The sequence below is a fragment of the Chiloscyllium plagiosum genome, chromosome 38, assembly GCF_004010195.1.
Source record: "Chiloscyllium plagiosum isolate BGI_BamShark_2017 chromosome 38, ASM401019v2, whole genome shotgun sequence".
Classification (NCBI taxonomy): Eukaryota; Metazoa; Chordata; class Chondrichthyes; order Orectolobiformes; family Hemiscylliidae; genus Chiloscyllium; species Chiloscyllium plagiosum.
In genome coordinates, this window is record NC_057747.1 from 10,513,034 (window position 1) to 10,534,565 (window position 21,532).

Here is a 21,532-nt window from a genome sequence, read left to right on the forward strand (position 1 = left end):
TCAACCTCCATGGCACCCCTGTTGATAGATGCATGAAATCCAGGAGGATTTAACTACATTCACATATCTCTACGCAATGGGGATAAGATATAAGCACTGCTGCAATGCTACTGACGCACAAACATGCATACAGATGTACGCATACAGAGCCACACATAGACCTATACAGAGTTAACAAGTGTGCAGATGACTCAAAGATTGATACGGCTGCAGATAGTGAGGAGGATTGCCAAAGCATACAGCGAGCTATGAATAGGCTGGAGCCCTGAGCGGAGAACATTTGGAATCTGGTCACCGGAAGGATACTATGGGAGCTTTGGAGAGAGCGTAGAAACAGTTTACCATGATGATACTGTGATGCTGCTGCTCCTTTCACAAGATTAGGTTGTCCCTGGTTTTTTTTTTTTAGGAGGTTGTAAAGATGCAGTCTCTGAAATGTCTGGTGTTGATCTACTTGAGAAGGCTTTCAAGGTTTAAAAAAACACTTGTACAATGAAAGGGGAGTGGCTAGTTCTCCCAGTTCAGTTTTTCTCTGGTTTGCTTTGGTTTTAGCAGTCTGGCTGTTCACTGAAAAGCAGTCAGTTCAGTTTGAGTCTCTCTGTCTGTGTGTCTCTCTCTCCCTGTCGCTCTATGTGTGTGTGTGTGTGTGTGTCTCTGTCTCTTTACGTTCTTTGCCAAGAGGTGTTTTTGGGGATTGTTGCAGGAATTTGGAGCAGCATCATTAAGTTAGGATAATCTATTGGGGTTTTTGAGCCATTTAAGCTATTTGGTATTCTGTTCCCTTTTGTCTGTGTTTCATTCAGTAATCATTTCGACAAAACCACATTTATTCACAACGAAGTGGTTTGACCAACTGTATCCCTCCTGGAACATCAGTGTTACACCTGCTTAAAACAACCGGCAAAGGTCAGGTCTGGGCTACTTTCTTGAAATGTTTTGAGGGGGTCTGGCCTGGTCCATAACATTATAGTCTTTGAAAGATACTAACTTTGAGGAGTTTTTAAACTTGAATTTTGCGAGATGAGGGGGTCTGGCCTGATAGAAGCTTACAAAGTTAAATGAATAGAATGGAGAGTTGGAGTCTTTGTCCAGGGTAGAAATATCAATTACTAGTGGACACAAGCTTTAGGTAAAAGGGGGTAAGTTTAAAGGAAGTGTGAGAGGCAGTTTGTTTTTGCACTGAGGATGAATCAGAGGAGGCGGTGCAGGCAGATCCAATTAGAAAGGCATAATGTGTCGACACAGTCTTGGTGGGCCAAAGGCTTCTTCCTGTGCTGTACTGTTCTTTGTTATAATTTAGTAAACATGCACAACCCCACACAATCAATCAATCATTCACTCTTTCACATCCACCCCTTTAGCTCAGTGATATAATGAAGGCACAGAAAAGAGCAGACTATGGTCAGATCAGAGCTTCCATCTTTACACCACACTATGCTCAATTTTCCAAGCTCCTGAAGATTAATCCTTACAATTGTCTCTTTGGGTCAGATAGGGGAAAGGGAGGACTGCAGACACTGGAGATCAGAGTCGAGAGTGGGGTGCTATGAAAGTACAGCAGGTCAGGCAGCATCCGAGGAGCAGGAAAATCGACTGCTCCTTGGATGCTGCCTGACATGCTGTGCTTTCCCAGCAGCACACTCACAACTCTTTGGGTCAGATGCCAATCATTCTAACACAGTCCCCAGATCCCATGGACACCCTTTACATGTTTGTCGGAGAACATCAGATATTCAAGATGGCTTTCTGGAAACATCTAAAATTCCAGCAGACAACAACGATTGCGTCCATCAGATAATGGCCAATGATTTTGTTTCGTTTTGTGAAAATGTTAATTAGTAAATTTTTGAACATTAAAAAAAAATCAGCATTAAATTCAGCATGCAATTGCCAGTGTGTGTGTGTGCGCGTGTGTGTCTGTGTGTGTGTGAATGTGTGTGTCTGTGTGTGTGTGTGTGTGTGTGTGTGTGAGAGAACAGTGATCCATAGCCTTCTCAAAAAGGAGATGTGGAAGGGGTTTCCTGTGTTACTCACTCTACTTTTGATCTTCAACATTGTCCTCACTTTGTTAACTGTAAAGCGGAGTATATGAATGCCTGTTGTGAACATTTCCCACTGGAGGGTATCCTGGTTATATTGGTGGACTCATATGAAGTCCTTGAGAGCATCATTACTTTTAGCAGCAGAGTATCCAATGATATGCGACTGCTCATATGACTAAAAGCAAGTTCATATGAGTTTGCACAGACCAAACAGCCTCAAAGGTTACACTTTGTGGTATGTCTTCCCAAATTACTAACTCATAACAATACTAGATGGATCCTGGTGTCTATCACTATGGAAAATGAGTGTGATAGGGCTGCACTGAGAGTGTGTGAGGGCTCATCAGTCTTTCTGGCCTTTCTTAAAATATCAGCAAAATGCCAGGATAGCTTAACTTTGTGGTATATATATTCTGAACGCCAACAAACTCAATGGCAATACAACCTTCAGCTTTGTGTGTGCAGTGCAGAATGAGGTTTAGCCTGGAACCTGAATGAGTTCAGGTTTCACTCACATTGAGAGGGGCAATTTAACTTTCTTGGTGTCAGTAGTAAGCACACCAGACAGTAATCCTTTCTCAATGAGTTGCTTAAGATAATATGGATCAGAGTTTTGTGCACAAACTGACAGCTAACACAGTGAATCTGTCAGTTACTGGTTCAATGCACTCTCAATCATCGCTGCAGTCCTTTTAAAACATTGCAGCAGAGAGCCCTATGACTGTGGTCATAGAGAAAACCACTGATCTTTCTGGACTAATGATAGAGACATACAGGGACCATAATCGCCTATCTATTTTCCATTCAGAATGGTGGTGACAGGAACCTGGAAGGGATACCCAAAGTCAAAAGTGACAGAAATCAATAGCTTGAGCATCAGAATAAAGAGATGCTGGGAATTTAAACCTATAATTCTGTCAGCAACTGTCTCTCACACCTGATTGATTACAAGAAAGAACTTGTTGCATGACAGGTAATTCATCGCTCGCCTGCAGGATTCAACCTCACGTGGATTTCTGCAGCAGTTCTTGCCTATCTTGTAAACTCAGTTCCTGCTTTTGCATTCCTGAAATTTTCTTTCTTCTCCTAAACTCTAAATACAATATCCTTCACACTGATCAGAAATAAGTACTGGAATAATTCTGGTCACTGAATGACAGGAAGAATGTACGCGTACTTGAGAGACTACAAGGATGTTACCATCACCAGAAAACGATGAGGAAAGATTGAATATGCTAAGATTATTTTCTTTGGAACAGAAATGGTCAATGAGAAATTTAAAGATAAAGTTATGAGGAGCCTGGATATAATGAATAAGAAAGACCTACTTTGCTTGTGGTCGGCATGGACGGGTTGGACCGAAGGGTCTCTTTCCATGCTGTACATCTCTACGACTACAATGAGCAGAGGACTTAAATTTAAAGCATTTTTGGAGGATCTGGAACATAAAGGAACAGGAGACAACATTTGGCCCCTTGAGCTTGTTCTACCATTTAATAAGATAATGGCTGATCTGTACATAACTCCATAGACCTGCCTTTGGCCCATTAGAGGGGAGTTGAGAACTTATTGCCATCCAAGAGGTGGTTGGTGTCTGGAACGTACTGTCTAAAAAAAGGTGCTAGAAGCAGAAACCTTCATCACATTAACGAAGGACTTCGACACACACAAGAAATACCAAGGGTCTACAAGACTGTGAATCAACAGCTGGAAAAGAAAGTGGCATTAGGATATCTTTCAGCCATTGTGGAGACTATGGGCTGAATGGCCTCTTTCTGTGCAGTAATTTTCTGTAATTCTGTCCTTCCCTGCATCCTCTTGCATGTTGAGATCAAGATTCATCATCGAATTCTGCACACAATCGCTTTCCGATGGGAATCAAGTTGTGGAGCAGTTTTCACTACTCCATCTTCTTTCCTCCTTCAAAGTCCATTACTTTTTAAATTGGTACCAATCACCAATGGCAATTATGGTATTTGCGCCTTCTCTTAAATTTCTCAGCCAGATCGAATGACTCCGTACAATGGACTAACTCCTGGATGTTGACTGGATTACAATAGCTTCACATTTAGCGAGGCCCAAGGAGCAGAGAGAAGTTGACTTTGTGTCAGTTAAAATGATTGACTGATGTGTCAGTCCAAGTGGACCAGTCAAGGCAAGAAACATTGAATATTTGCATTGCAGTCACCATAACCATGCAATCATTAGACCTTCCTGGTGCCAAATTTGTATTCCTTTTAGAAAGAATCAGGTAGAATACTATCAACAGAGGTCCACCATCCTGAATGGATATTTCATAGAATAGACAGAACCATTTTGAATTAGTTGCCTGTATGCACTGGGATTTTCATGTTGGATTTGTATTTCGATAAACATGTATGTGATGCAGATTTTCCATTGTGGCAAAGTCACCAGTGATTTTTAAAGATCTCTGATGCTAAACGCATATGGTACAGCACCCAGGTAACAGGATGATATGAGCCATATATTTAGGAGCTTGGGGGGTGGGGGGGGGGGGGTCAGGGAATTTTCCACTCTGCTGCGTGTAAATAAGTTCTGCTATTTCATAAAAAATAGCATCTGTTTTCGGTATCAGAATCCACTTCCTCTAATGGTAAATTTAACCTGTAAAATTTGTTCAGTGTGTACAGGGTCAGCATATTCAAAGGAACAGAACATGCAAATTAATAGGCAAAATATTTCATTCCAAGTTCTTCGCTATTTTGAAGCAAGAGGATTTAAATAGAGGATTTGGTTACCATTTTAAAAGTTCTTTGAACTCCCTTTCTTAGCCTCGTTAATAGGACAGTGTTGAAACAGTTTTTATGATATAAGAATGGATTTGATCAGATTTTTGTCATGATGCCTGATAGGAAACTAAATGCTTGACTGACCCAGTGGTTGTTAGAATTGAAAGGGAATTACTGAAGGGTTATAAAGATACATTGGTACAAAAGCACAGAGTCAGTGGTCTTAGCGAGTTTTGAGAAGACCTGTAGCTCAGGTTGAGGTTCTGAATGTTGGTTTGCTCGCTGAGCTGGAAGGTTCATTTCTAGACTTTTCGTCACCCTACTAGGTAACATCTTCAGTGGGCCTTCGGGCGAAACACTGTTGATATTTCCTGATAATTCCAGAGTCAATGGTCTTTGCATAAACCTCAGTCTATCTCACTTCTTGACAATCAATGTCAAGCGACCCTTATCTAATTGCTCCAGCTAGAGTCATAGAGATGTACAGCACGGAAATAGACCCTTCAGTCCAGCTCATTCATGCTGACCAGTTGTCCTAAATTAATCTAGTCCCATTTGCCAGCATTTACCCTGTATCCCTCTAAACCCTTTCTATTCATGTACCCATCCAGATGCCATTTAAAATGTTGTAATTGTACCAGCCTCCACACTTCCTCTGGCAGCTTGTACCATACACACACCATCCTGTGTGAAAATGTATCCCTTAGATCCTTTTTAAATCTTTCTCCACTCACCTTAAACCTGTGTCCTCTAGTTTTGAACTTCACTGCCCTGGGAGAAAGACCTAGTCTATCTACCTTATCCATGCCCCTCATGATTTTATTAACATGTAGGAGGTCACTCCTCAGCCTCCGATGTTCCAGGGAAAATAGACCCAGCCTATTCAGCCTCTCCCTATAACTCCAACCCTGGCGACATCTTTTTAAACTTTTCTGCACCTTTTCAAGTTTAGCAACATCTTTCTTCTAGCAGGGAGACCAGAGCCGAATCCAATATTCCAAAAGTAGCCTAACCAATGTCCTTTACAGCCACAACATGACATCCCAACTCCTATACGCAATACTCTGGCCAATAAAGGCAAGTATACCAAACACCTTCTTCACTATCCTGTCGACCCGTGATTCCACCTTCAAGGAACTACGAACCTGCTTCTCTTTCACCAATAACCTCCTTCTAATGTTTATTATATTCATGTTTGGTAATTGGGCATTGCTAAGAAGACGAATATTTATATAGTTAATTGTCACTAAGAAGATGAGTCACCTTGCTGAACTGTGAACAACCTGTGTGGTGAAAGTCAGGATTATATTGGTGCTGGAAAAGCACATCAGGTCAAGCAGCATCCGAGGAGCAGGAAAATCAATGTTTTGGGCAAAAGCCCTTCATCAGGAATTTCTTGCTCCTCAGATGCTACCTGACCTGCTGTGCTTTTTCAGCACGACTAACCTTGACTCTGATCTCCAGCGTCAGCAGTATCCACTTCTGCCTGTGTGGTGAAAGTACCCACATAGAAATAGTAAGTCGCCAGTTCTGGGATTATGCCTGGGCAAAGCATATCCAAGTCAAGATAGTGTCTCACTCGCAGAAGTTTGGTGGTGGTCATGGTCTTTTCATGCACCTGTTGCCCTTAGTCTTTTAGGTGCTCATGGTCATTGGTTTGGAAGATGCTGCAAGAAAAATCTTTCTCAAGTGCAGCTGGGCTACATTGCTGCCACTATGCACTGGCATTGCATAGAATGGAAGTTTCAGACAGTGATGAATGGATGAATACTGATCAAGTCAAATGTTTGGATTCTGTTGAGTTTGAAAATTGTGGGATCTGGGCCATCCAAGCAAGTGGAAGGTATTCTATCATATTCCTGCCTTGCATCTTGTAGGTCATATAGGAGGGTTTTTAAGAGGGCAGGAAGAGGACCATTTATCGGAGAACATTTGATTTCTGACTGACCCATGTAGCCATTATTTTTGTAGCTGACAATCAAAATTTTGGATCAACAGTGACATCCAGGGTGTGGATAATCGGGCACCAAGACTCTTTCTGACTGTAAATGGACATTGCCTTGTCCCTGCGCTGACCACTTTCAACCCGAGCTTGGCTTGTCTGCATCTTGCTATGTATGAGCATGATTCATTACCAAAGGAATTACGGGAGGCAATGGGCTGGTGGTATTATTGCTAGACAGTTAGTCCAGAGACCCAGGTAATGGCGCTTATGGTTCAAATCCTGCCAGGGCAGATGATGGAATTTGAATTTGGTGGCACAGTGGCTTCAGTGGTTAGCAGTGCTGCTTCATAGCAGCAGGGACCTGGATTCGATTCCAGCCTCGAGCGACTGCGTGCGTGGAGTTTGCGCGTTCTCTGCGTAGGTTTCCTCCGGGTGCTCCGGTTTCCTCCCACAATATGAAGATATGCAGGTTAGGTGGATTGGCCACGCTAAATTGCCCCATAGTGTTCAGGGATATGTAGGTTAGGTACATTAATCAGGTGTAAATATAGGAAAATAGGGTAGAGGATGGGTTACTCTTCGGATGGTCAGTGTGGCCTTGTAGGAATTCTATTTCATGGATAAGTATCTGGAATTAAAGAGTCTAATGGTGACCGTAAATCGATTGTCGGAAAAACCCATCTGGTTCACTAATGTCCTTTAGGGAAAGAAACTGCCATCCTTACCTGGCCTACATGTGACTCCAGGCCAACACCAGCGTGATCAACTCTTTACTGCCCTTTGGCGATGGGCAATAAATGCTGGCCTAGCCAGTGATGCCCCCATCCTGTGAATGAATGTTTTTTAAAAAATTGTAAATAGAACAGGTCAGTGTGAAGCCGTCAATGAATGGTTCCATTTCTGACCTTAACATGACAGAAAAGTACCACAAAGAGTCTTAAAGCCTTGCTGGGGCTGAAATGATTGAGCTCCAAAAAAAAACATAACTCTCCTTTGTAAAAGTGGAGAGATTTTTTTCTTTGATTTCTGTATTACTGGCATACCTTGATACTACACTCAGTCAAATGTTGCCGTGCTGCTAAGAACGGTCACATCCAAGTATCTGTCCTTAGACCCACTCACCTACATAATAGCTCTTGATGATATATAATTTTGAAGCATGAATGTGGACACCCAGCTCAATCACTCTCCCCTCCTCTGTTACTCCTGTGCTTCCACTGCCTTTCTGGCTTGACCAAGTAAAACATACCTCTCGTTTACTTTTCTCTTTTTACTCCCTCAGTCTTACCTTCATCAACTACAAAGCACAAGTCAGGAGTGTGATGGAATACTCCCCACTTGCCTAGAGGAGTGCAGTTCCAACAACGCTCAAGAAGCTTGACGCCACCCTGGACAAAGCAGCCTTCTTGAGTTGCATTCATTTCCTCCACCAATGCTCAGCAGCAGCAGCAGGAGCAGCAGCAGCAGCAGTGTGTGCTCGCTACAAGATGCACTGCATAAATTCACCAAAGATCCACAGACAGCACTTTCCAAACCCACGACCACTTCCATCTAGAAGGACAAGGGCAGCAGATATCGGTGAACACCATCACCATCATATTCCCCTCCGAGCCACTCACCATCCTGACTTGGAAATACAGGGTGACTGCAGTATCTGCAGGTCTGGTTACGGCGGTTTACTGCGGCCCAGACATATTACATGGAATATTCCAGAACCAGGAACTGGGGAGGTACATTTCCCAGTTAAATTAATGGGGCCGCTACTATCCGCAGTTTCGGACATCTATCTCCCGCAGGTATGGGGTGGGTGGCTACTGTATATTGCTGTTCTTTCACTGTCGCTGGGTCAAAACTCCCTCCCTCAAGGCATTGTGGGTCAACCCACAGCAGGTGGACTGCAGTGGTTCAAGAAGGCAACTCACCACCACCTTCTCAAGGGGCAACTGGGGACGGGCAATAAATGCTGGCCAGCCAGTGATGCCCACATCCCATGAATGAATCATAAAAAAACCTCCTGTCCATTATGCCAGGCTGAGTAAAGAAGCTTTGATTATCTCCATTGCCTCATCCACATCCTAGGTGGAGGTGGATACTGCAGATGTTGGAGATACGAGTGGTGCTGGCAGAGCACAGCAGGTCCTCATGAAGGGCCTTTGCCCGAAACGTCGATTTTCCTGCTCCTCGGATGCTGCCTGACCTGCTGTGCTTTGCCAGCATCACACTCACCCACATCCTAATCAGCGTTTCCCTCATACCCCAATGCTACCACCATGGAAAACTTTGTTGATGCTCCCTTACCTAAAGGATCAATTTTTCACATGCGCTCCTTACTGACCTCTTGACCTAAAACCATCCACAGGATACCATTTACGTAAAACTATGCAGGTATGCTCTTCCAGGTTTCATTTCCCATCATCTTTGAGCCCAATTGACTTCCTGTATCTCAGTAAATTAACTAAACATTTTCAAAAGGTACCATTAGGAAAAGGAGGAGGCCACTCAGCTCTTGAGCTTGCTCTGCCATTCAAGTTGGTGCATCCATAACTCCGTTCCATTCATTTGTCTTTGCTCCATACTCTTGCCCATCAAAATCTATTGGTCTCTGTCTTGAAAGCTCCAGTGTCCACAGCTTGATCTGGTAGAGAAATTCATTTTCTATGGACTTTTGTGTGAAAATGTGACCCCTCCCCACACTTCCCATTTTCACTGCAACACAATCTGGCTCCAATTTTAAGATTATGCCTCTTTGTTCTTCCACCCGGTGGAAATCCTCTCTCTGCATCTGTCCTAGCACAGCCTTTTAACATTTTAAACCATTTGACATGATCACGTATCTATTCTATATACCCATTCTCACTTTCAAATGTCTCCAGGGTATCATTTCCGCCTGGGTTAGTGATCTCTTTAATCTTCTGTTCATTGTACTGTTGCATTTCTGTCCTTCAATATATCCTGTCTAGTTGTCTCTTCCTTACTACCCACCTCACTCCAAATCCGAACCTCTACAAAATCCTTCTGTCCAATTTCAGTACTTACTTGCTAGCCTAATCCCTTTCAAATTTTATTTTGTTCCCTTCTCAACGAAATGTGGAGTGCTTTGACATATCTTCCTAATTGTAGTAGGGTTTTATAGTTCCATGTTGTCATTGTTATACTTAGGGTGACAAAAGTACAGTCAACAGCTGATTCATAAAATCTCTACAGTGTGGAAGCAGACCATTCAGCCCATTGAGTCCACACTGACCCTCTGAATAGGATCCCACCCAGACCCACCCCCACCCTTTGCCTGTTCCTGTAACCCTACATTTCCCATAGCAAATCTACCTCGTCTGAACACTGAGTCAATTTAGCATGGCTAATCCACCTAACCTGCAAATCTTTGGATTGTGGGAGGAAACCGGAGTACCCAGAGGAAACCTATTCAGACACAGAGAATGTGCAGACTCCACAGCCAGCAGAGGGTGGAATTGAACCCAAGTCCCTGGTGCTGTCAGGCAGCAGTGCTAACCACTGAGTCAATGTGCCATCGTTCACATTTAAATGTATCATTCAGGTTTTAACTAGTCAACAGCAAATTTAGAATAGATATTTAAAAAGTGACCTTAACATGTATTCAGCATTGCAGTTCAATGGCTAAACTGGAAAACCTAGAATCCATTTAAGAAATGATTGATGTTCCTTGTGGTTGAGAGGAGAAGCAGTAAACAAGGGTACTTCTGGGTTAAAGAACTCAAATGACTTGGTTAAATCATTACACACAAGAAAAATAGTGCCGATGCTGGAAATCTGAAATAAGAACAAAAGAAAAGTTTGGAAGAACAACAGATCAGACAGCATCTGTCGAGAGAAGTAGGCAATGTTTCAGATCAAAGGCTTTCATCAGAACTGAAGAGAAACAAGAGATTTAAGAAGTAGGAAAAATAAAAGGAGATATTTATGAGTGTAGGAGGCCGAGGAGATTAAATAAGAAACTAATTTGATTTATTATTGTCATATGTACATAAGTACAGTGAAAAATTTTGTTTTGCATGCAGTACAGGCAGATCATAAACATACAAAGATCAGGGGTTGATTAAACAGAGCGGGGAATACCAAGTTACAGTTGCAAAGAAGGTGCACAAAATCAAATTCCACATTAGATTTAAAATTTCAGAGGTGCATTCAGAAACCTAATAACAGTGGGGAAAAAGCTGTTCTTGAACCTGTCTGTATGTGCCAGTAAGCTTTTGTATCTTCTTCCCAATGGAAGAGGTTGGAAGGGACAGGAGGGATCTTTGGTGATAAAACTATTTCATGATGCAACATCCAAAGAGTGTGGTGATGGATATAGTAAACACTGTGAGAAGAAAGACATGAAAACTGCCTGAATGCACCATGACGGGATAGAGAAAGGAACAACCTACCCATTAAAACAAGGGAGAAGTAGTAAAAAGGAAAGTAAATAAAAGATACGGAACAAGGAGGAAGTAGAGCTTCTGATCTAAAAGAGTTGTATTCTGAAGACTGTAGAATGTCGAGCCAAGAGACAAGGTATTGTTCCTTAACCATATGTTGATCATTTTTCTTCTACTGAGCAGCGTATGAGAAGCCTTGGGTGCTTTTTGTTTCCTTAAAAACTGGAACAATAGATGCAGCCAGGCTGGGTGTGGTCAACCTCCCACCCACAGAACCAGGATTAAGGTATTTTTCCTTAACCATATGTTGAGCATTTTTCTTCTGCCCAGTTTGCAATTACCCATTTGAATATTGCACATCTGAGCACTTTTTTTCAAAAATAGACTACCAAATGACTGTGTAAATGAACAATCTAGAAGCAGAGCCCATTCGGATTGTCGATCACCATATCAACCTTAGAAAGTAGTTTGCCTCTTGCATTCTATTTAACAAACAAGGTTTAATTTTCTCTAATGAGGAGTCTCTTCTGATTTCTAATAGACATGCTGGAGTTGGTAATGTGTAACATCTTAAAGCTTGGGAATAGTTGCACATTTAATTGATGGATTCTCTTCATGCACAATGCAGAACTTAATCAATCATAAATCTACTCAGAAATGTGATGTTTACAGTTCAAGTGCAAAGAAGGAGGAAGGAAAGTCTCCCTTATAGTCAGCAGATTCCCTCAAGAATGTCAAATGGCTCAATTGTGGTTTCATCTGTGGACAAAGTACATTCAAGCTCACAACAGAATCAGGCTTCTATTGAATTGAGCAATGAATTGAATGGGAGTCACTCTTTTCTTTGGATATTTCACTTCCACTTACTTTGGATCAGAAACTCAACAAAATTGTGTCTAGTTGGACTGTCAGTGAATGAAAGCAGCTAGGTCTTTACAAAAGTACTTTCTGCAAATCAACTTCTCTGGTTTTTCAAGAATTGTCACTGAATTACAATAGGCAGAAGTGAGGACTGCAGATGCTGGAAACCAGAGTTTAGATTAGAGTGGTGCTGGAAAAGCACAGGTGAGGCAGCATCCAAGGAGCAGGAAAGGCTTTTCCCCGAAAAGTCAATTTTCCTGCTCCTCGGATGCTGCCTGACCTGCTGTGCTTTTCCAGCACCACTGAATTACAGTAGTTGATTCCAATTTAAAAAAAAGTGACTCAATGAATCCAGAACACCTTAATTGGCCTGCATAGATTGCTCTTTTATAACGGGTAGGGTTTTGAGCTGAGAGCACACTCCAGTCATAGCAAGAGCAGCAATCAAATTAAGACAATCACAATAGCCATTCAACAACATTAGTAAGTCTTATTGACAACTTAACAACCTCAACTGATACAGCAGTTAGGGGAGTTAATGCTACTGTATTGGAAAATGTTACTTTAAAAGGGATTGACAGAGGCTTTCTAAAAGTGCTTGTTACAGAATCTACTCTGTCTCGTGTCACTATGGACATTGTTTGTTGTGCAGCAGTCTCATTAAAATTCACCAACCTGTCTTCAATTCGGTTACAATACCTCAGGGCTTCAAAACAAGGTTCAATCTGATGCCTCTACTAGACCCAATAATATATTGTGATAGTAGTTTGGTCCAACATTGATGAATTTGGTTAGACGGTGAAGCCATGACATTCAATCCAAATACATACTTTGTTCTCATAAAACATCTGACAACTTTCACACACATTCCTGAAATTCTTTTTTGGCATTAACTATTATCGTGGACCAACTTGTTTGTGCTTTCAAATTGAAGTATTTTTGAGCTGGAGGCCCGTGATGCCAGAATCCTTGAACTGAATTAGAGTTGCAGAAGCCCTCAAATGCTGATGATTTTTAATGCCTTCCCAGTATGTGCGAGACAAAAATACTGCAGATGCTGGAATCCAACCAAAGTAGACAGGCAGGAGGCTGGAAGAACACAGCAAGCCAGGCAGCATCAGGAGGTGGAGAAGTCGACATTTCGGGTGGGGGTGTTGGGGGGGGCGTTATTTCTGAAACATTGACTTCTCCACCTCCCGATGCTGCCTGGCTTGCTGTGTTCTTCCAGCCTCCTGCCAGTCTACTTCCCAACATGTGAAATGCTCCTGCTAACAGCACGTGACTTGGTGCATGGTTAGGCTTAACTATGGCGTGGCACTGGGAATCCTGAGGAGCCCTGGAAGTGGCAGGCGACTGCCGAACGAAAGATACTACCAGTGGCATCATAGAGGCATGGTACACGGATACTGAGGTGACCTGCAGAGAACAGCCAGAGCTCAGGGAGAGAAACTCTCCATGAAAAATGTCAAATTGAACTTAGCCCATAGTGACTGGTGTTCCATAACACACAGAAAAAAATTAAATCATTAATGAGATTTAATCACTGTGGGTGGATACAAATATGATAACCAATGCAAGAAAAAGAATTATGGCGGGCACAGTGGTTAGCACTGCTGCCTCACAGCGCCACAGACCCGGGTTCAATTCCCGCCTCAGGCGACTGACTGTGTGGAGTTTGCACATTCTCCCCGTGTCTGCGTGGGTTTCCTCCGGGTGCTCCGGTTTCCTCCCACAGTCCAAAAAAAAAATGTGCAGGTTAGGTGAATTGGCCATGCTAAATTGCCTGCAGCGTTAGGTGAAGGAGTAAATGTAGGGGAATAGGTCTGGGTGGGTTGCGCTTTGGCAGGTCGGTGTGGACTTGTTGGGCTGAAGGGCCTGTTTCCACACTGTAAGTAATTGAACCTAATGGGGCTATGGACTGGTCCATCCCCAGATCTGATGAGTTGCATCCTAGGTCATTAAAAGGAAGTAGCGACAAAGAAAGTGGACACATGGATCATAATAATTCAATGCAACATCTTCTTCAAAAAAGGGAGAGGAAAAACAGAAAACTATTGGCTAGTTAGCTTAACATCTGTCACATGACAGCGTTAGAGTCTAGTATAAAGGATGTAACAACAGAGTATTGCAAAATCCTTAATACGTCCAATCAGATTCAGCGTAGTTTAATGAATGGAAAATCATGCCTGATAAATATATTGGAATTCTTTGAGGTGATAACAAGCAAGATAGATACAGGGGAATCAATGGATATAATATATTTAGATTTCCAAAAGGTCTTTGATAAGGTATTGCACATAAGACTATTTAATATGATAGAAGCCCACGATATTAGAAGTAGCATATTAGCTTGAACAGAGGATTAGATAATTAATAGAAGACAGAATTAGGTTGGCAGGGCAATTTAACTGTGGTAACTTGCAACTAGTGGTGTGCCACAGAGATCAGTGCCTGGGACACAATTATTGACAACATATGTGAATATCATGGATGAAGGAAGTGAATGTACAAGTACTGTGTTTGTGGAAAATACAAAAAGAAGTGGAAAGGCAAGTGGCGAGGATGATACAAAAGAATCTACAGCTGGATTTGGGGCAGGGGGGTGGAGGTCATAATACATGAGTCTCAAAAAAAAAGCATACAAGTTCAGCACAATATGTTGACCGTTATTACAAAGGGAATGGAATATGAAAAAGGATGAATGACTAAAACTATACAAGATACTAGTTAGACCACAACTGGAATACTGTGACCAGTTTTGATCCTCTTATCTGGATACACTGACACTGGAATCTGCAGCACCTGGAGGAAACCCACGCAGACACAGGGAGAATGCATAAACTCCACAAACAGTTGGCCGAGGGTGGAATCGAACCTGAGTCCCTGGCGCTGTGAGGCAGCAGTGCTAACCACTGAGCCACTGTGCTGCCCCAAGTTGTCCTCAAGATGGCTTAAAGTAGCAATGCTTCCTGCATCATACAGATTTCAATACAAAGTCGTCACTTTGAGGTAGCTTGGCGTATGCATGAATGTGTAACCTTGACTTTCCAACAGGGATTTAACTTCCCAGTGAAAGCAAAGTCTGAAAACTGAGGTTTTTCAGTCTGTAACACAACTGATAGAACAATAGCTGGAATCAGGGAGTCACACAGCACAGAAGAGGCCCTTCCACCCATTGAGTCTGTATTCCTGATTCCTGATGAAGGGCTTTTGCCCGAAACGTCGATTTTCCTGCTCCTTGGATGCTCCCTGAACTGCTGTGCTTTTCCAGCACCATTCTAATCTAGACTCTGGTTTCCAGCATCTGCAGTCATTGTTTTTAGCCATTGAGTCTGTGCTGACCTATTTACACTAATCCCACTTTCCAGCATATTGTCCATAGCCTTGAATGCTATGATATTTCAAGTGCTCATCTACATACGTTGTCAAAGTTGTGAGATAAGTGAATGACAGTGGAGGCCCCTTAATCTTCTCCATGAAGAGACCCCAATATTTGACAGCACAAAGTATTTGTGCAGTGGGGTGAGAGTTATAATTGGGTCCATATCCCAAGGCTTGCATGATTTTGAAACCAAATTCTCAACCAACAAGGCAGCCTGATTGACAGGTTCAGAGACAAAAAAAGCTGCAGATGCTGGATTCCAAGGTACGCAAGTAGGAGGCTAGAAAAACACAGCAAGCCAGGCAGCACTTGGAAGTGGAGAAGTCAACATTTTGGATTTAACCCTTCTTCAGAACTCCACCTGTAATGTTGATTTCCCCACCTCCTGACATTGACTGGCTTGCTGTGTTCTTCCAAGTTCGCCCTTGTCTGATTCACAGGCTTAGTCGGTCCACAGACCTGGAGCAGGTAGGTTTCGTGTTCATCAAGCAGAGATTGCAGCGAGGCAATGGTCACCCTTTATTTACTTGTGCACAGTACCCCGGCTATGCCCAGTCAGCTCAGAATCAGTCCCATGAACGGAGAGGATTCTAATCTCCTGGTTACATTTCGTTTCTGACGAGATTCTAATCTCCTGGTAAGGTTTGGTGTGTGCGTGTGCGTGTGCGTGGTGCACAGTACCCCGGCTATGCCCAGTCAGCTCAGAATCAGTCCCCTGAACGGAGAGGATTCTAATCTCCTGGTAAGGTTTGGTGTGTGCGTGTGCGTGTGCGTGTGCGTGTGTGTATGTTAAACCGGGCCAATCAATGACCGTGTAGACAACGAGGTCAACCTGGTTCCAATCACATATGGGGAGGAGGAGGTGTTGCTGCAGTAACTGAGGCAGAGTATCCAAGACCCTGGAGTAATTTTGTGGAGACTGGCTGGGAGAATCAGAATTGTTTTTTTGATTTAGAGTCATAGAGATGTACAGCATGGAAACAGACTCTTCGGGCCAACCCGTCCATGCCGACCAGATATCCCAACCCAATCTAGCCCAACCTGCCAGCACCCAGTCCATATCCCTCCAAACCCTTCCTATTCATATACCCATCCAAATGCCTTTTAAATGTTGCAATCATATTAGCCTACTCTGGTAGCTCATTCCATATACGTACCACCTTCTGTGAAAAAGTTGCCCCTTAGACCTCTTTTATATCTTTCCCCTCTCACCCTAAACCTATGCCCTCTAGTTCTGCACTCTCCCACCCCAGTCTATTTACCCTATCCATGCCACTCATGATTTTGTAAACCTCTATAAGGTCACCCCTCAGCCTCCGACGCTCCAGGGAAAACAGCCCCAGCCTATACGACCTCTCCTTAATGCTTAAATCCTCCAACCCTGGCAACATCCTTGTAAATCTTTTCTGAACCCTTTCAAGCTTTACAACATCTTTCCCATAGGAAGGCGACCAGAATCGCAAGCAATATTCCAACAGTGGCCTAACCAATTGTCTCTTCAGCTACAACATGACCTCCCAACTCCTGTACTCAATATTCTGACCAATAAAGGAAAGCATACCAAATGCCTTCTTCACTATCCTATCTACCGGCGACTCCACTTTCAAGGAGCTATGAACCTGCACTCCAAGGTCTCTTTGTTCAGCAACACTCCCCAGGACCTTATCATTAAATGTATAAGTCCTGCTAAGATTTGCTTTCCAAAAATGCAGCACCTCACATTTATCTAAATTAAACTCATTCTGCCAATTCTCAGCCCATTGGCCCTTCTCATCAAGATCCCATTGTAATCGGGAGGTAACCTTCTTCGATGTCCACTGCACCTCCAACGTGTTTGGATTTATTTATTATCACGTGTATTCTGTTACAAAATACAGTGAAAAGTGTCGCACAGTGTCTCCAGTCTCTGGCACCCTCTTAAAATACAGAGAAATAAACCAAAACGTAGGTAGGTAGGAAAGAAGGAAAGAAAGAAAAGAAAGAAAGAAGAAAAATGAAAAGAAAAGAAAAATGAAAAGAAAAGAAAAACGAAAAGGAAAGAAAGAAACTTTACAGTCCTTTTTGTTAAGTCATGATCCATGGGCCTGATGTTTGGGCATGAAGCTCTGCACCCTACCTCTGGAACACATGTCACCACTCCTCAGTGCCACCTCGCTTCCACCGATGCCCTCACCACCATGGGTCCTTGCTGGAGCTCACCAATGTAGCCACTGCACCAATCCAAACTTGCCTCTGTCACAGGGGCTCTGAGATGGCACTAGGGCTACCTCGATGATATAGAAGCCGCTGGGAACCCAATCCTGTCTCCAAATTTGCCATCACAACTCCGCACTGGGCTCACTTATCATAGGCCCTTGATGATAGAGAAGGGCTGGAGGGACAGGAAGCTCCGAGAGAGAGCATGAAGTTACAGTCATAAGATGGAGTGTTGGACCTGGAGAAACACCTCTATACACACTAGCTCACATGTTGGAAAGACACTTTCCAACATGTGAGCTAGCCCTTGCTGCTGCACCTAACCTTTAGCACCTCCTTTTATCTGCAAGGTTTCCTGAGGCCTGGGAAACCTTCCAGCCATGAGTTAAAAGGATAGAAATCCTGTGACGGTGTGGTGTGGGACACTGGATTTCAAGGACAGGAGATGATAGGTTGCCCTCTTTCTCTTACTGCCCTCTTCCACTACCACCAGTGTGCATGCCTGAGGCAGATTGAAATCCAGTTTCACATTTCTAACATTTAATCTCCTACCTGACCCGGGTCTACTAATCATTGTCAGGTAAAAGTTACCCCCAGTGTGTCTGTAAATCTAGTTACAGTCGTCATTTGACTTTCTATAGCATTTCTGAAAAAGATCAATGCACTCCTGATTTACACAATGCATTGATTACACCACATGATTGTGGAGCAAACCCTTATTTTGAACCTTTTAATCTTTTTCCTTCTCACTGCTTTTAGTTGACTAAGAGCTCGAATGTAGCTTGGTGCATAATTTCAGAAACAGGGCAGCCATGCAGGAGAAAGGAAACATGGTGCCGAGCTTGGACTCAACTAAACCTCGATCGCTTACATCTCCGTTTGAGACACACAGAAGGGAATGAGGATGCCAAAGCTCATGGCAGAACAACACATCCCGATCGTCCCCGGTCTGGTCAGAAAGTGGATGCTAATGTGGTTGGGGAAAGAGGCTGATAAACTCTAGTGATAATGCCATATTCTTCATGTTGCAAAGTTGGCTGAGTGACAATGCTGTGGCTTGAAGAGGTGCATTTTGTCCTACTTTCTTGCAGAGAGAAAGATTGGGGAACAGGTACTGAGCAGCCTATGAGAAGCCTTGGGTGCTTTTTTTTTCTTAAAAACTGCAACAATAAATGTGGCCTGACTGGGTGTGGTCAACCTCCCACCCACAGCACCGGGATTTTTCCATTTTCAGCAGTATTTACTGTTGGGGTCTTGAAGAAGTGGAAGCTATTTTTCCCCTCTCTGGATTACAGCCAAAAGCTGGGGGCTTCTCCTCCTGGGCTGTTGAATTACAAGTGAGACAAAATGTGTTCTCTGAATTTGCCTTTTGCCAAGGGTGCATTTATGGGATGTTACAACACTGAAACAGTTAATTAGTAACAGTTACTATACAGTTGGTTCTGCTATAATGCGTGTCTCTTCGAAGTGAATTGGCTTTAACACAATTGAAGAATTTAGACCATTATTTGTAGAACATGAACTTTCCTTACCTGCATTGGCTATAATGTGATTCTGGTCCCATTAGTTTAAACGGAGCGGCTATTGTGCCATTTTCTTAGAACACGAGACCACATGAGAACGGAACTATTGCGTTACATCAGAACCGACTGTATCCATTATTCTATTACACTTTCCAGTAGAGTTTAGTCATTCCAAGTTCTTTCTTTTGTTTATATTTTAACTATAGTGTTTGAATAAATTGTGTTTTGCTTAATATCGAATAGTTTGACCAATTGAATTGCATCTAGAGTGCAACACCTGACAATTATCTTTAAAATAACAAAATAAGTTAGAGTCTAGGCTACCTTCTTAATATATTTTGACGGGGCCTGATCCGATCCAAAACAATTGGGAAGAAAATTAGTAGTGGGTGAATAGTAGAGCAGGAAGAAATAGAGAGAAAAAAGTCAGGTAAAGGAAACTGTGGCAAGCTTGTAAGTATTTTATCTACAATCTCTAGTCAGGTATGTGTTCAATTGTGGAAATTAGTCAACTTATCAGTCATATCATACCCCCTTCATTGGAAAAATAATTTGTATTGTATGTGCTGTGGTAACAATACCTGTTGATTCTAAAACAGTGAAACACTTGTCCAACATCATAGTTAAGAGGTCATTCAGTCATTGAAATTGTTGTAAATGTACCATCAGGCTCAGGCCAGTTATAGAACATGTCAAAATGGGAAGTTAATGAATGTTTAGACCCAGAGAAAGACAGCATCGACAGGCAGCTGGAACAGATTTTACCTTCTTACCTGGAACTATTTCAAACAGATGTTTGCCAGGCTCCTCAGGGTTGGCTGTGAACTCGTTCACTTGACTCCCTTGAAGGTGGATCGAACCCTATGGGGCAAAGAAAGGTGGAGAGTTTTAATGGCAAGAAAATATCAAGCTGCTTAATTGAAAACAGAAGTCAGTCAACAACAACGTTCAGTTACAGAGATGTCGTTCTGAGATGTTTCACAGATCCATTATAAAATAGGATTTGGCACAGAGCTACAAGAAGTGAAATTAGGGCAAATGAGATACAAGGAGACACATTTTAAGGAGGAAGGGAAGTGGAGAGGCAGGGGTTTACGGGGAGAACTCCAGATCTTGGAGCCTTGGCAACTGAAGACACAGCTATCCAAGATTGGAGATACTCAGGAGGCCAGACTTCAATGAGTACTGACACTTTGGACAATTTTTCAGCTGAAGGGAGGTACAAGTTCATGAAGAAACTGTAAAACAAGGATGAGAATTTCAAAATCAAGGTGTTGGTCAAGCAGGAGTCAATGTTGTTTAGTAAGCCCAGGGAGGATGACTGAATGGAATTCATTGTGAATAAAGACATGGCCAGAGGTTTGGATGACCTCAAGTTTAAAATGAGTAGACTGAGAGAGATCAGTCTGGAGCAAATTGAAACAGTCAAATCTAAAAGGTAATGCAGATATAGGATTGAGTTATCTTTTAAGAATTAATCATTTTGGCCTGATCAAGCAAGTGAGTAATTGAATTATAGTCTATTTAATTGTATTTAGTTATTAAACCATTTCCTTAAGGAATAAACTGTACAGCCAGGTCAAAATTAAGCCATTGCTTTATCGTTTTGTTGTTGTTTCGTGGCTCAAGGTACCATAAATTTTGGCTAACATGTAAGAGAATGCTTTGCAATCAAAAAGCATTTAGTTAAAGACACAGCTATTTTACAAAATGGTCATTTAAACTCTGTAATAAACCACTGTGTAATTGTTTTTGTTTTGGTTATTTGAGCTTTAATTTGTTTTATGTTATCCATAGTTATTGTGGATGGTTCTTGTCATTAAAGAATATTGTTAGATATCGAAGAACATTTAGAAGCATCCTTCTGGGACATTTTGTTGGAAATTGTATCCTTGTTAAAACTGAATTCTTTTTCTGTATTTCATGTTTAGAATTTTCCGTGTAGCAGGAACTAACCTTCTACAAATGTAAACAGATCTCTCGTATATAAACACAGAAATAGTTTTAAGGACTACTGAGATCATTACTCATGTCAAAGATTTACCAGGCAACACACTATCCTATTATCAATGTATGCTTTAAAAAAAGAGAAATTTTTACTCTTATAAGGGGTGAAATTTAACCAGCAAATAGAAGTGGGCAAGGGGACAACAGACATCCTGGCATCATGAGTAGCTGCCAACGGTCATTGGCTGAAACAATTTGGACAGGTGATTGACAGATGGACATCTTTGAAAGTAAGGTATATCAATAGGTCTAGGAATGAATGGGCAGTTATGAGGGGCAAAATCTGGATCAGTGGTGCTGGAAGAGCACAGCAATTCAGGCAGCATCCGAGGACAGGCATAATCGACGTTTCGGGCAAAAGCCCTTCATCAGGAATAAAGGCAGAGAGCCTGAAGCGTGGAGAGATAAGCTAGAGGAGGGTGGGGGTGGGGA

The 21,532-nt window shown here is 42.4% G+C and overlaps 1 protein-coding gene across 1 annotated transcript in view; it reads right to left on the minus strand.

Annotated features, from left to right (window-relative positions):
• The window catches only part of LOC122541810 (rho GTPase-activating protein 22-like), a 330,924-nt gene that overhangs the window by 236,869 nt on the left and 72,523 nt on the right, over nt 1-21,532 (minus strand). The window contains exon 3 of the mRNA XM_043678816.1: nt 19,867-19,954. Coding sequence (XP_043534751.1) covers nt 19,867-19,954 — 88 coding nt within the window. The remainder of the gene's footprint in view (nt 1-19,866; nt 19,955-21,532) is intronic.